The sequence below is a fragment of the Aspergillus affinis genome (genome assembly GCF_023601865.1).
Source record: "Aspergillus affinis strain CMG 70 chromosome Unknown NODE_18_length_386147_cov_86_015627, whole genome shotgun sequence".
NCBI lineage: Eukaryota > Fungi > Ascomycota > Eurotiomycetes > Eurotiales > Aspergillaceae > Aspergillus > Aspergillus affinis.
Window position 1 is genome coordinate 1 of NW_026515799.1, and position 12,567 is coordinate 12,567.

At 51.0% G+C, this 12,567-nt stretch overlaps 7 protein-coding genes across 7 annotated transcripts; 3 read left to right on the top strand and 4 right to left on the bottom strand.

The window, feature by feature from the left end:
* Positions 1–107: 107 nt before the first annotated feature.
* KD926_003540 (bifunctional C97 family peptidase/thioredoxin family protein) lies at positions 108–2,052 on the bottom strand (the record flags this gene model as incomplete). Its single annotated transcript, XM_053097545.1, has 4 exons — positions 108–1,613; positions 1,666–1,887; positions 1,940–1,954; positions 2,017–2,052. 4 exons carry the CDS (start codon positions 2,050–2,052, stop codon positions 108–110), a joined length of 1,779 nt encoding a protein of 592 aa, XP_052958370.1.
* Positions 2,053–2,541: 489 nt separating this feature from the next.
* KD926_003541 (EF-hand superfamily Ca2+-modulated protein) lies at positions 2,542–3,266 on the top strand (the record flags this gene model as incomplete). Its single annotated transcript, XM_053097546.1, has 3 exons — positions 2,542–2,544; positions 2,636–2,838; positions 2,900–3,266. 3 exons carry the CDS (start codon positions 2,542–2,544, stop codon positions 3,264–3,266), a joined length of 573 nt encoding a protein of 190 aa, XP_052958371.1.
* A 491-nt stretch (positions 3,267–3,757) lies between these two features.
* On the bottom strand, positions 3,758–5,746 carry KD926_003542 (ubiquitin-specific protease UBP1; the record flags this gene model as incomplete). Its single annotated transcript, XM_053097547.1, has 1 exon — positions 3,758–5,746. One exon carries the CDS (start codon positions 5,744–5,746, stop codon positions 3,758–3,760), a length of 1,989 nt encoding a protein of 662 aa, XP_052958372.1.
* A 303-nt stretch (positions 5,747–6,049) lies between these two features.
* KD926_003543 (Alb1 domain-containing protein) lies at positions 6,050–6,716 on the top strand (the record flags this gene model as incomplete). The annotated part of the gene is made up of 3 exons (XM_053097548.1): positions 6,050–6,065; positions 6,148–6,440; positions 6,507–6,716. The coding sequence occupies 3 exons, from the start codon at positions 6,050–6,052 to the stop codon at positions 6,714–6,716; spliced, it is 519 nt and encodes a 172-aa protein (XP_052958373.1).
* A 55-nt stretch (positions 6,717–6,771) lies between these two features.
* On the bottom strand, positions 6,772–9,597 carry vp16 (tethering complex subunit VPS16; the record flags this gene model as incomplete). Its single annotated transcript, XM_053097549.1, has 7 exons — positions 6,772–7,020; positions 7,076–8,346; positions 8,400–8,494; positions 8,543–9,036; positions 9,092–9,220; positions 9,273–9,379; positions 9,453–9,597. 7 exons carry the CDS (start codon positions 9,595–9,597, stop codon positions 6,772–6,774), a joined length of 2,490 nt encoding a protein of 829 aa, XP_052958374.1.
* A 248-nt stretch (positions 9,598–9,845) lies between these two features.
* On the top strand, positions 9,846–11,142 carry KD926_003545 (uncharacterized protein; the record flags this gene model as incomplete). Its single annotated transcript, XM_053097550.1, has 6 exons — positions 9,846–10,010; positions 10,067–10,276; positions 10,330–10,452; positions 10,500–10,667; positions 10,718–10,872; positions 10,926–11,142. The coding sequence occupies 6 exons, from the start codon at positions 9,846–9,848 to the stop codon at positions 11,140–11,142; spliced, it is 1,038 nt and encodes a 345-aa protein (XP_052958375.1).
* Positions 11,143–11,264: 122 nt separating this feature from the next.
* On the bottom strand, positions 11,265–12,095 carry KD926_003546 (uncharacterized protein; the record flags this gene model as incomplete). The annotated part of the gene is made up of 1 exon (XM_053097551.1): positions 11,265–12,095. The coding sequence occupies one exon, from the start codon at positions 12,093–12,095 to the stop codon at positions 11,265–11,267; it is 831 nt and encodes a 276-aa protein (XP_052958376.1).
* Between the last annotated feature and the right edge of the window lie 472 nt (positions 12,096–12,567).

Here is a 12,567-nt window from a genome sequence, read left to right on the forward strand (position 1 = left end):
AAAAAAAAAAAAAAAAAAAAAAAAAAAAAAAAAAAAAAAAAAAAAAAAAAAAAAAAAAAAAAAAAAAAAAAAAAACATGCACTCAATCTACCCAAATCTAGACAAAATTACAAAGACAACCCCCTCCCCAACAACTCCCCCCCAACCTCCTGAATCAATGACTCCTTTGCCAACGTCCCGACCTTCTTCTTCTGCTGCACCACCTCCGCGGTCCCCATCGCCTTGCACAGGTCCACGACCTCCCCGTCCATAGGCGCCTCGTACACGATGAGCCCCAACGCAAAGAGGAGGCCGTGTAGGGACTCCACGCTCTCTTCTTCCTGGGTGATGGCTTCAACGAGCGACGCGGTGAGTTCGACCTGGTCTTCCTCGGAGAGCTTATCGTGTGATCCGGCACTGGCAGTCGCGTTGAAGCGAGCGTTGTGGTTGTGCGCCGCGATGTTGTAGGCTAGGGAGGCGGCGACGACGCGGAGGTTAGGATGCGAGTCGAGGAGACAGCCGGTGACGAGGCGGATGGTGGTTTCGTGGAGTGGGGAGGCGGGAGAGAAAGAGGTGACCAGGAGGTTCGAGAAGAGGGGGGTGTTGAAGAGGTTGCAGACGAGTTGCAGCATGATGATGCGGAGGGGGTACGGGCAGGAGGAGAGGGTTTCAGAGGGCGAGAGTAAAGTGAGAATGGTCTTGTGGTCGGGCTCCTCGGCGAAGTAGCCGGCTACTCGCGGGTCGAGGAAAAGGAGACGAGCAAGGTCGATGGCGGCAAAGACGTTCTCGCGAGGGAGCGTCTGCACGGTGGTTTGGAGGTAGGTGGCGAAAGAAGGAAGGTTGTCTGGGAGAGGGGTGTCGACGGGCGAGGCGGTGCGACGGTTGATGAATTCGATGATGGACGTGAGGCGCGGGTCTTCATGGTAAGGTTGGAGTCTCGGAAGTAGTTTCTCAAAGGGTGGAACTTTTTGGTAGAGGACGAATTTGGTGATGGACCGCTGGAGGCTTGGGAGGTGGAGTTGGCGATGAGGGTGGGAGGGATGCGCCATCTGTATAAGGAGATGCACGTTGCCTCGGAGTTGGGATGGGTTTGCGCCGCTCCACTGGTCGAGCTTCGAGCCCTTGAGGAAGGTGATGAAGGTTGGCGTGGCGCGGATGCTGTATTTCATGCCGACGTCGCGAGCCGTGCTGATGTCCACCTTAATGAGGGTGGCCTGGTCACCGGCTTCCTGGGCAAGCTCGTCATATGCAGGGTAGAGCACCTTGCAAGGGGGACATGTCGCCGAAGTGAAAAAGATGATTGCGCAGGACTGCGATGCAGCGGCGAGTTGTTCCTCGAGCTGCGGAACATTGCTGACCACTCGGACGGTGCCGTGGGAGGGTGCAAGCGGCACCGGCTGCGCAGCAGCAGCAGCAGATGAGGAACCATTGACATAAGGTTGGGGAGTTGGTGCAGAGCCCTGCACCGTTCCGCGAAGAGCCATCTCGATCTGAGGCTTCATCATCTGGCCAAAGGGGGTGTCCAGGAACGTCTTGGGCAGGTTGCGGATGTGATCTGGGATGCTCTTCCCGACCACAAACATAGACAGGTCTTGGGTGAAGTTGTTGCAATTGTGTAGGAAGAGATCGTAAGACTAAAAACGGGTTACTATTTCGTGGCCACTGGATACAGCACGGGCATAATACCTCCGGAGTATAGATCTCTCCGAGCGACGAGATGTACTCTTCAATTACATCACTGGGCAACTCGGTCCGGCCCATGTGAAGTTTCTCAATGGGTTGACCATGGTGGGTGCTACCAGGGACAGCGGTCTGGATGCCCTGCCCAAAGAAATATTCGACTCCATTCAGTACCAGAGAGGTATGGTAGATGGCATCGATCTGCGTTCCCGTCAAAGGGAGCGAGTACTAGACTGCGTTAACGTTGCCAACAGAATCAGTCTGGATCCTCTGTACACACCATCCGTGCAAGCCCCTGTCAATGTATTAGCAGTCTATTTTGCAAGAGTAGCACGATATTCAACTCAGAGTAATCACCTTGGACAAGTCGTACACGTACAGCTCCACATCCATGGTGGCAGATGAACGAGCTAGGAATTGGAGGTAAGGTCCGTCGACAGTGCCAGAAAGAAATAATATCAATAGCTGAATAATATCTGAAAGATCTATGCGGATTGTCTACTCAATAGTATAGTCTAGTTCAGCACCCTCAACGAGCAGGACAAAGGAGCGTTTATCAAGTCCGAAGGAAAGCGCAGGCATCATCCGGTTACGTCAGCAACGTATCAGTCACGGGGAAATCAAGCATTCGGTGATCTTCGATCAACGACCATCTCTTTGATCTCTCTGATCCCCGGATCTCGCAATCCAACATGGCCGCCTACGATCTATGACGGAAACGACAGTGCCATGCGACCAGTCCCGACTCCCTCTTTCTGCAATCCAATCACCATCCATCGCCCTACCAATGGCTGTCCGCCCCGCGCATATCTTTTCCCTTTGACATTGCGACAACCAATTCACGCGAATACTGCTCCGCGCGCATCCTGAAACCACAGCGATATGGTAAGCAAGATACCCACTGGATCGCATTTCCTTAACTTCCATCCATTCAACCAACCAACAAAACAACCAGCTAACCAAATAATGCCTCCAGCCTCCCAAAAAGCGCAGTGCGCCATCCGCCGGATCGGCGCCCAAACGAGCGCGCCAGTCCAAACTCGCCAAAGAAAACGACCTGACCGGGGAAGAAGAGAACGAGATCAAAGAAGTCTTCCACATCTTCTCGACCACGAATGAAGAATTCCAAAATGAGAAGGAAGGCGTGATACCCTGCGAAGACGTTCGCAAAGCCTTGGTGTATGCCTCCCTTCCCTCCTACATCTTCAATCAACCAACCAACCAACTAACCAAAAAACAGAGCCCTCGGCCTATCCCCTTCCACCTCCTCCGAACTAAACTCCATCCTCTCCGCCCTCGACCCCACAGACACCGGCTTCGTACCATACGAACCCTTCCTCTCCGTCGCAGCCGCGAAGCTCCGATCCCGCAGCGAAGACGCCATGGTCGCCGAAGTAGACGCCGCGTTCCAGCTCTTCACGAAGGGCTCAGACGGCCCGATCACAATGTCCCATCTGCGGCGCATCGCGCGCGAGCTGAAAGAGGAAGGGCTCGGCGATGACCTGTTCCGGGATATGATCTTGGAGGCGAATGGCGGGGCAGGCGTCCAGGCGGGGGTGACGTTGGAGCAGTTTCATGATGTTATGATGAGGGCGGGCGTTTTTTGATTGTTGGATTAGCTTTGCTTTATATGGGGTTTCTAGGTGTTTGTCGGAATACTGGGTTATGATTCTTTGGCGGGTGTTTGATGGTTTTGGTACTCTTCTGTTTATAATATGTATTCACTAACTATCAAGCTCGTGGGAGCTGTACGTACTCATACTCTGTGCTTTTCAAGGTGAAATACCCTGCTGATTGAGCTCGAGGGGTTGTGTGGCTGGAAGACTTGCATGGCTTCAAAGTCATAAATGTATCCGTTTCAAATAATGTCCAATGCATGGTAATGGCTAGTAATACATCTGATGAGATATTGTTTTCTCCAATAGACAACCTAGTCCCTCCAACATAGGCCACTGAGCTAATGATAACTGTCAACGCCTCTCAATGTAGTAACATTGCACCTTCGGGGTATCATAGAACGCTTGGTATACATAATTCCGGGCGGCATTCCACCAAGCCAACGGAAAACTATAGAACAATCTGCACGAAGCAGAGGCCATTATTCGATCTCAGAATATGGCGGGAACTTCTCGGTAGCCAGCTCGGGAGCGGAGACGCTAGTCGCCCGCGAGGTGTCGGAGATCGACCCTTCCGTCGCAGTAGATCGTGTAGATCGGGTGGACATATCCTCGGGGCTGGTTGTAGATTCTTCAACTTCGGTGGCGTCGGGTTCTTCCCAATCTGCCAATCCAGAGGAGTGCGACCCAACGGCTTCATAAAAGAGCATGAAGACACCGCCCTGGTTCATCACATTGGATTCGCTGACCATTTGGACATCCTCATCGCTGAGTCTGTACCAACGCTCCGGCTTCTCTTTGTCCCCATCCGCATCTATGACAGACTCTGGGACTTGCACGGGGAAGGTCTCCGTCGAGTACTTTCTGTAACAGATGTAGTGTCCGTTCTCATGACGGCCGTAATGCGTGACCACTGCTCGTAATTCATACTGGCGGTCAAAAGAATCCATAACTTTGTCGGCCGGTGGGAGCATCGATTCGCGAGGGTCAATATCCCATGTTTCCGTGTTGTTATCGACGGAAACCATAGACTGTTTTCCTAAACACCATTCATTCAGGTCCAGCGTTTTGGGAAATCGCACTGCGGCGTAATTTTTCCGAAGCATGCCCGTGTTCTCGTCGAACAAACTTCGGTTGATGTGGATCGAAAGACATTTGGGTGGTCTTGCGATGACGGCCTGTCTTGACTTGGTAGAAGAGACGCGATTCTTCGCGGGTATGTGGCATTTCTTGGACATGGTTTTTTCGGCAAGATCCTGCTCTTCAAGCGCTTCCTGCACAGCCTCCAACCGTTCCTGGGCCGAGTTTCGGAGAGCATCTGATAATTTGGGCGAGTCGGGTGTGCTGCTCAGAGCCTTATCATCTTCAATTTGCTGGAGCAAGTTCTGAAGCTGGTCTCGGGCGTGCAACAACGTGCACTTGGCGCATTCCACCCCCTCGATCGGTTCGAGTTGCATGTAATCATGCAGACAGTCTTGGACATCGTACCCGTAGCTTGCGCCAAGAGGCACAGTCAGGCAGTTAAACGGAATAAGAGAAAGACCTTCGGTCCAGCCACATCTCATGCATCCCACCCTCTGCGCAAGAAGGCCTTCCAACGGGTTACGGAAAGACGGGGGCTCATGAGGCTTGTTCGCTGTGGGAGTTTCCTCCTTTTCCTGAACCGTAGATCCAGACCCGATAACATGCTCCTGTGGCCCTGCCATCTTTAAGCCCAAGTTCCGAGTCTGTCGCTTCGTGGCCTGATGCACTTCGTAGTCGACCTGATCCACCACCTTCGCGAAGTATTCCTGCGCATCCTGCTGCTGCCAGCTGCTCATAGATTTCAAGTCCGCTGGCGTCCACAGGCGCTGACCATAGCAGGATGCGCTGTTCAGTCGTTCGATGATATCCTTCAAGGCCTGATGGGTTGACAGTAGCCCTTTCTCTCCGAGAAGTTCGATGTTGCGCTCCAAGAATTCATCCAAAGACCTGAGCGACGCCAGTCCCTGGATAATACTGTTCTGATAGCACGAATTGTCCCAGTTCCCCAACCCCGGCGGCAGGGTATCCTTGTTTCCCAAAATGGCAGTACCGAGACCCGACAGCGCAGTTGACCCCGGGAATAGAGAGGAAAAGGAAGAAGAGTTATTCAGTCCGAGAATTCGTTGCATCGCTTCGCTTTTGGCGGAAAAGTTCATCGAAGGAGAGACGTCGGTAGCCGAATCTGATTTTGTCGCCTGCGGATCTAGAGCGGCGACAATTCTGGAAGGCGTCAGGTAGACAAGGATGTCCCAGAGGACGCGGACTAACGAGGCAGGGACGAATCTGAAGTGGTTGAGTATGAAATAGACTGATATCACCGTCACTAAAATGTAAGCTAGGCTTGAATTGCTCTGCAGGTGCTGTATCACAGTGTCATAATGGTTATTTGATGCTGTGTTCCGAGGACTCTGAGTGAGGATATCAATCCCCCCTCTGCGAGCGTTCATGGCTGATAGAAACAGACAGAATACCACAGCATAGAGACGGTACCGTGGTCTTCATAAAGAGTGAATGACAATTCCCACGGCGTGCGTGTATGGTGCCAGACCAGCGGCAAATGGTTTCGAGGCAGCGTCGGCCGACGCAGCACTAATAAGATGAAATGGATAAGTAAGCTGCGTTCCAGGTGGCTCCCGTCAACCGGAGAGATCTTTTATCGATAGCCCGGAAGTCTCCACAACAAAATATTCTACCGGCATCATAGACCGTTGGGACATTATTTTTCTTTGCTCACTTGTGGACGAAGAACCATGGCTAAGACGAGAAGTGAGTGATCTATTGTTCCCATAATTGGACAACAAGCGTCCTATTTGTGAATTGCTTCTCTAACTCTACGGGATTTTACTAGCCCAGTCAAAGCACTCCCGCGCTGCGAGGCGGGCAGCTTCGCCGAGTCTTGATGTCGACAAGTCTGTTATGTCCGCGCCGCGAGTTGAGGAGACCGCACTTCCGCGCGATTCAATTCTTGTCGACCGCGCAAATGCCGGTGTATCAAAAAAGCAGGCGAAGCCCCGGAACAAATCGCGAGCGCAGCGCCAGAAACAACAGAAGGGTATAGAAAGAGCAGAAAACATTATGGATCAGAGGGAGAAGAAGGTGTCCAAGAGTGTCAGCCGCGCGAAAACCGTGAATGCACGCAGGGTATGAGCGATACCAATTTCCCTGGGGTGCCACCTTGAAACACGTTCTAATCGCATATTACTCTAGGGCGAATGGGAAGACTTGAACCGCAAATCCGTAGCGTCGAAATTCCAAGCTCTTGAGAATGAGGCAGGCAACGACGAGGACGATGCTATGGTCGACGACTCCGGGCCTCCTGCAAAGACGAGGAAATCCCAGCCCCGGCAAACAATTGCGACCCAGAATCCTGTCGCGGACGAACCTGCAGGTGTTGACGAAGATGAGGATATTACCTGAATTGCCAGGACGGGGAAACCAAACGCAAAGGAAGTATCAGACCGGTCTGTGTCGGCTATTTCCTTGGCCTAAGCTGGTTGATCATTCGCTCGATATCCGAGGCGGCAGGTCCGGAAGCTCTCCCACGGAGTAGCTCAAGGGTATTGAAATCTTTGGCCTTGAAGGCTTCTTCTCCGGCTTTTACAATCATTCCGCATTTAACCCACATCTCCACCTTGTCCTCGACGGGCAGGTTGGTACATTTGGGGACGAACAGTGAAGCAAGCTTTGTGTTTCCAGCGCCCAAAATCTCGTTATAGAAAGGCTGTCATTTCCAGTGAGCTTGTGCATCCATAGAAAAGAAGGGGGAATATGCTCACCTCCCATCCTACCGGCGATTTCTTGTTTTTTCCGATCTCCTCTAGCTCACCCCAATCTCGTTTGGCGACTAGGGCTCTCAATCTCAACCACCAATAGGTTTTCTCTGGCATCTTGAACTCGCTTTGGAGCTTCTGTGCCCTCTTGCCGTAACCCGATCTGATCAGCCTGTAGATAGTCTCATTCAAACTAAGGCCGAGGAATTCCGATCGATCAGTAAGGTCCTTGTCCAGGTTTTCCTGTACCTTCAACAATTGCGATGCCTCGGAGAGTAGTTTCTGTTGCAGCACCACGGTCGCATCTTTTGAGTCCGTTAGCAGGCGAGATGCAAGCTGAATCTTCTCAGTCTTGCGCGGTAATGCCGTCTGGCTTAATGCCTCCGAGAGAAGGACATTTGAGCCATCAATCGGGCGATCATCTTGATAGTAAAGATCCTTCAACAGCTCTGTATCCTCTTCACGGGCACTCGTTTCCACAAGTGCTGATGCCATGGGCCGTGTGTTGATCATCCTAAAGAAGCTGGCGAGAGGAAGTTTACTCTTCAGGTGTAAGAGTACGTAGTTAACAAGGTCGTTGTCTCCACTTTCGATGGCCTTGTCAAGGGCTATCTCATCTTCTTCCATGTTCAGCAACAATGGAACCTGTTTTCCGGCGCGCGGCTCATGGTTCAATAACTGAGTTGCCAGGTGAGACCGGCCCTCATCAAAGGCGGTTTGTGCTATCAATTCAAATGAGATTCCTGGCTTTCCATCCAGCCGCTGTACAATGAGCTTACAGACCGCTTCGTCATCGACCGTCGAGATTTTGACCTTTTGGCTAGCCCAGTGAACATAAATCCTGTCGGCGGGAAGTTGAAGGTATTCGGAAATCCGGATAGCTAAGAGGTATTCATGTCGATTGACCAAGCGTTCGATCAGCTTCTCGGGAGTCAATCGAATGTACTGCTCGTAAGAGATTGGGAGACCTATTTGGTAGTCTCTCACGGCCTTCAGAACTCGCAACTTCTCGGTCATCTCGACAAATTCGTCGCTGTTATACAGATCGAGGACGGATTTTCCAAACGAGGCAGCTTTCAAGAGCCGCTTCTGCCAGTAGGCGTAAAATTCGTGGCCAGCAGCCTTGACACAAACATCGACTGCCTCCGGGAGACTGGGACGGATTCTTTGGATGTTTTCATCCGCTTTGGGTGACTTCTTCTCCAGTAAATCTACCGAGTCTAATAAGACTGACGCCGGAGAAGTCGATCCGAGTCGGAAAATCGCTTCTGTCACATCTTCATATCATACCATTAGTCGCTGGATGAAAGAATCCTGTGTGCCGACTCACCTGTAACCTTGTGTAGGAACTCGCAGGTATCATTCGTGATCAATCGAACGCCATCAAATTCGGGTATAACATGAACGGTGTCATCATAGTAGTATCTTGATCGGTTAGAGCAGTAACGCGAAAGTGGAAATTAAGAAACTTACCGAGCAGCGACACCGCTAGGCCCAATGAGATGCACTTCATCTTCCCAGGCGATCACCACTGCATCATCACCACACCAATCGACTGTCCGCGGCGTGACTCGGGATTCAGGGTCATATTCACTGTATTTGCTTTGGAAATCGCTGCTGACAACCCAGACCTTTCCCTCCGCTGTGATGAGAGCCACAAACTTTCCCGTAGGAGATACACTAGCATGTTTGAACGGTCCATTTTGGAGAACTTTGTCTTCTGCTTCAGTTGGATCTATTAAGTAGACAGTCTTGTCAACTGCCAGCAACACTTCAACCGAGCGAGAGAGCGTATAAACTGGAGGAATCAAAGACCACGATGATACCTCTCCTTCGGGGCATGGCGCAAGAAGTTTGGGTCTCGGCTCATCATAATTCGAGACAGCAACCAGCTGGTTATTCGAGAGTAGAGCGACGAAACCAGATGTCCAGAATCGACAAGCCCGGACCCCGTACTCTTCGGCACCCTGGAGAAGTTAGCTTCAAGGGGCATACATAGATTGGAGAAACATCGAAGCCTACATTTCCGAGAGAAAACGATGTGAAATCGCCATGCAGGCCAAAATATCGCCTCACCGTACCATCTTCCGTGATGACTAGTAGCTCTTCCCGGCCCGACCAACCCAGTCCACGGATCGTGCCGTACTCCCACTGGAAGCGATTAGTATTATCCCCAAACAGGGATCTGAACGAGTCCACTGACGTTTATTCGGTTAATATGTTTGCCCGAGCATGAGTAGATGTCAATGCTTGTTTTGGCGGTCTGGGCATCCCGAAACCGGAACACCTTGCTCTCATCTCGATGGAGGGCTATAGACTCGTGTCAGTATGCTCTCTACCATAGTGAACAGGCCATGCCATCAGTAAATGGTGCGGCGCATACCGATAGCCCCTCCGTACGGGGCGCCAACAACAATGTAGTTCTCTAATTGGACGTCATCGTCAAAGATGGCATCGTAGACGGGTACTTTTCGGTAGAAGCTATCGCCCAGCTTCTCCCAGTTCGCCAGGGGGTTCGACGGCGCCATTTAGGAGGATGGGACCATGGAAGAAGGGAATTGAATGCTGCAGAGGGAGGGAGAGAGAGGGAGTGGTCGATGCAGGCGCCGCTTTGCTTTTGGTCGGAAGCTCCAGCTCACATGTGCTTCCCGGCGCTAAACCCCGTTGGGCGTCCCCCTACCGTGACTTGGCCAAGACCCGTTACTGTACCACAGCGTTCTTTCTCTGCTCCGGACTCGCTCTGCAATGGAACTATAACTGGCCACGATGAGGAGGAATGCAGGCGTCAGGTATCATGGATGATACTTTGGAAATTACCAGATTAGCCGTGGAACTGTCGGATCTCGAGGTCGCCCTCTTGCTTTGTCTGGCGGTGCGCGAACACTGCCGTATCGATACCACGAGCGGGAACATTCATGACGTTGCCAAAGAGCTCGCCCTGGTAGGTAATTTCTGGACCCGAGACATTGCGCTCAACAGTAGCTAATGGCGCCCTAGATTTGTACCAACACATTCAATCTTACCTATGCGTTTCTCGATTGCTCTGAGGCCACATCTTTCGATGATTTCTGCTCCGGGATCCTACCAACGGACGCTCGCAGAAGATCGACAGCTGTCAGGGCCGCAACTGAGCACAGGGTAGTCGACGTGGTGATAGCCAAGAATTTCAACAGTGTTGCTGAAGATATTCAAGTTCAAGCTCTTGAGGTGAGCATGAGGTGAGCAGGTTCGTGCGTTCGGTCTAACTGACTCGTTTCTAGTTGATGCGCTCGAAGAAACTGGCCCTCAAAGATGGTGTGCTCGAGGCCCCGGCGGATTTTCTCTTTGTGCCACTCCTAGCTCGTCGCTCAGAGCAGGATCAACCAAGATTGAACCCTCATTTGGTTGGCTTGCCTTCCCTAAAAAGCCGAAGTCTTCGATACTGATGTAGCTGAAGAACGACCATTTCATCATATCCCATTTTCATGATGATAGCGATGGTTACATCTACCAAGAAGAGAATGACGATTGGCTGTCAGACAGTCAAATGTCGGCATCGTCTGTGGTGCGCAAATCCGAAGCACCGCAGAACAAGCGCAACCCGAACATCGACCGAAAGGTAAGTGCGTCTCCTCATGTGCACGACAGCCCGTCTAATGAGTCACCCAGACTCTAGATAAACTGGAACGAGCTAGCAATGCCGTCACAGCTGGAGCCGACATTGTCCGGTATCAACAGGATATTATTGTGTTCTTTCGTCTCAGCCGTGCAGTCGTGGGAGGCATATCAGTTCGCTCTAATATCCACTTCAAAACACTTTCGAAGTATGTCATAGCCCGCACATGCACCCTGGGCTCAACTAACCAATGACGCACAGACTGCTAGCTACGCTCCATGGGATAGATTATCTCACCCCGTCTATCGTGGCCTTAGCCGCAAAGAAGGTCTTTCGGCATCGAATCGTTGTGGCTAAACCAGAAGATGATCGCAGCCTCCAGTATGGGAGTGACTTGAAAACGGTGTCCCAGGTTCTGGCTTACGCTACTCCTGACACTATATTGGAGAGTGTCCTTGCTCTTGAGACCCCTATATGATATCTGAACGGATGACTGCTGGCGGTCAACTACCAGCCATAGTCCAATGTAGTACTATTCTCCAGTATGTGTATACATTGCTTGTCAAAGTAGCATTAAAAAATTGACTATCTATTCCAAACCTATGAATCCAAAGAAGATTCAACCAAATTAATGATACCACTCAGCATATTTAGCACCAAATCCAGCACCCCATCTAGCACTCCACCCGTAAACGCTAACAGACATTCCAGTGTAGTCACCAAGTTATCCAACACATCCACCAGAGTGCATTGCCCTTCATCCTTCTCATCGCCATCATCCTCATCATCGCTGTCACTGTCACTGTCACTGTCACTATCACTATCACTGCTGCTACTGCTGCTATCGCTATCACTCTCACTCTCATCATTCTTCCCAGCACCATCCCCACTTCGCTTCCTCAACCACCTCCTCCTCATACCTTCCAAACTAGTCGCATTCGCATTAGCATTCCCACTCCCGATTCCATTCAATTCCCGACACCGAAACATCCCAACGGAAACCTTCTCTCTCGACCGCTCCATCGCCTCCTTCACGGCCTGGATCTTTTCAGCTACCTCGCTCACGTCGACATTCTTGTCCCTAGTGTGACTCTGAGGCGTATTCGCTTGCACTCCGTTTCCGGCATGTGCGTGACCACGGCCGTGGGGATGGATAGGACCGTGTCCATGACCATGACCATGACCATGAGCATAACTATTCCCATCCAGATGTAACAAGCGCTCCAAGATCGGGGATATGCGCGTCAAAGTGTGGTTGAGTTTCTCTAAGTTCGCGCAGTCAGGGAGGTTTGGTTTCGAGGTTCGAGGTGGGAGGTGGGAGTGCGTGTGCGTGTGCGCATGGGCGTGTTTTTGATCGTGCGCGTGCGCGAGATCGAAAGGTAAGAAGAGGAGGGTGGTGAGGAGGATGGAGAGGATGGGTGGCCATTTCATTTTCTCTTTTTTTTTTTTTTTGGTTCTTGGATGGTGGTGGTAGCTTAGAATGTATGAAGATATTTGTTTCGGAATTGAGTATCCAGATGAGCAAGACAATGTCCAACAAAGGTATAGATGAATATTAGGATGAATGGGGATATTTAAGACAAACAAGGAACTACTACAGGCTGCAGACGCTTCTAAAAGGGGCATTCATAGATCCTAACTAGGAAAGTTTGTATCAAGACTAAGACTGAATTTTGGATATATCACTTTGCTGGCTGGCTGCCAGGGTCATCCTTACCGGAACTAGCTACGCCACTGGCTTTGCTTTGCTCCCCTGACGATCCTTTGGTTTTCGATCATTCGATAATTTTGATCCTGACTTGAGTTACCTGTTCTTTTTTTTGCTGTCCGGGATCGTCAAGGATTCTTCACCTTTGGTATCTTGGTGGCCGATCTAGTTAATACAGGGATAGGTACTACCTAC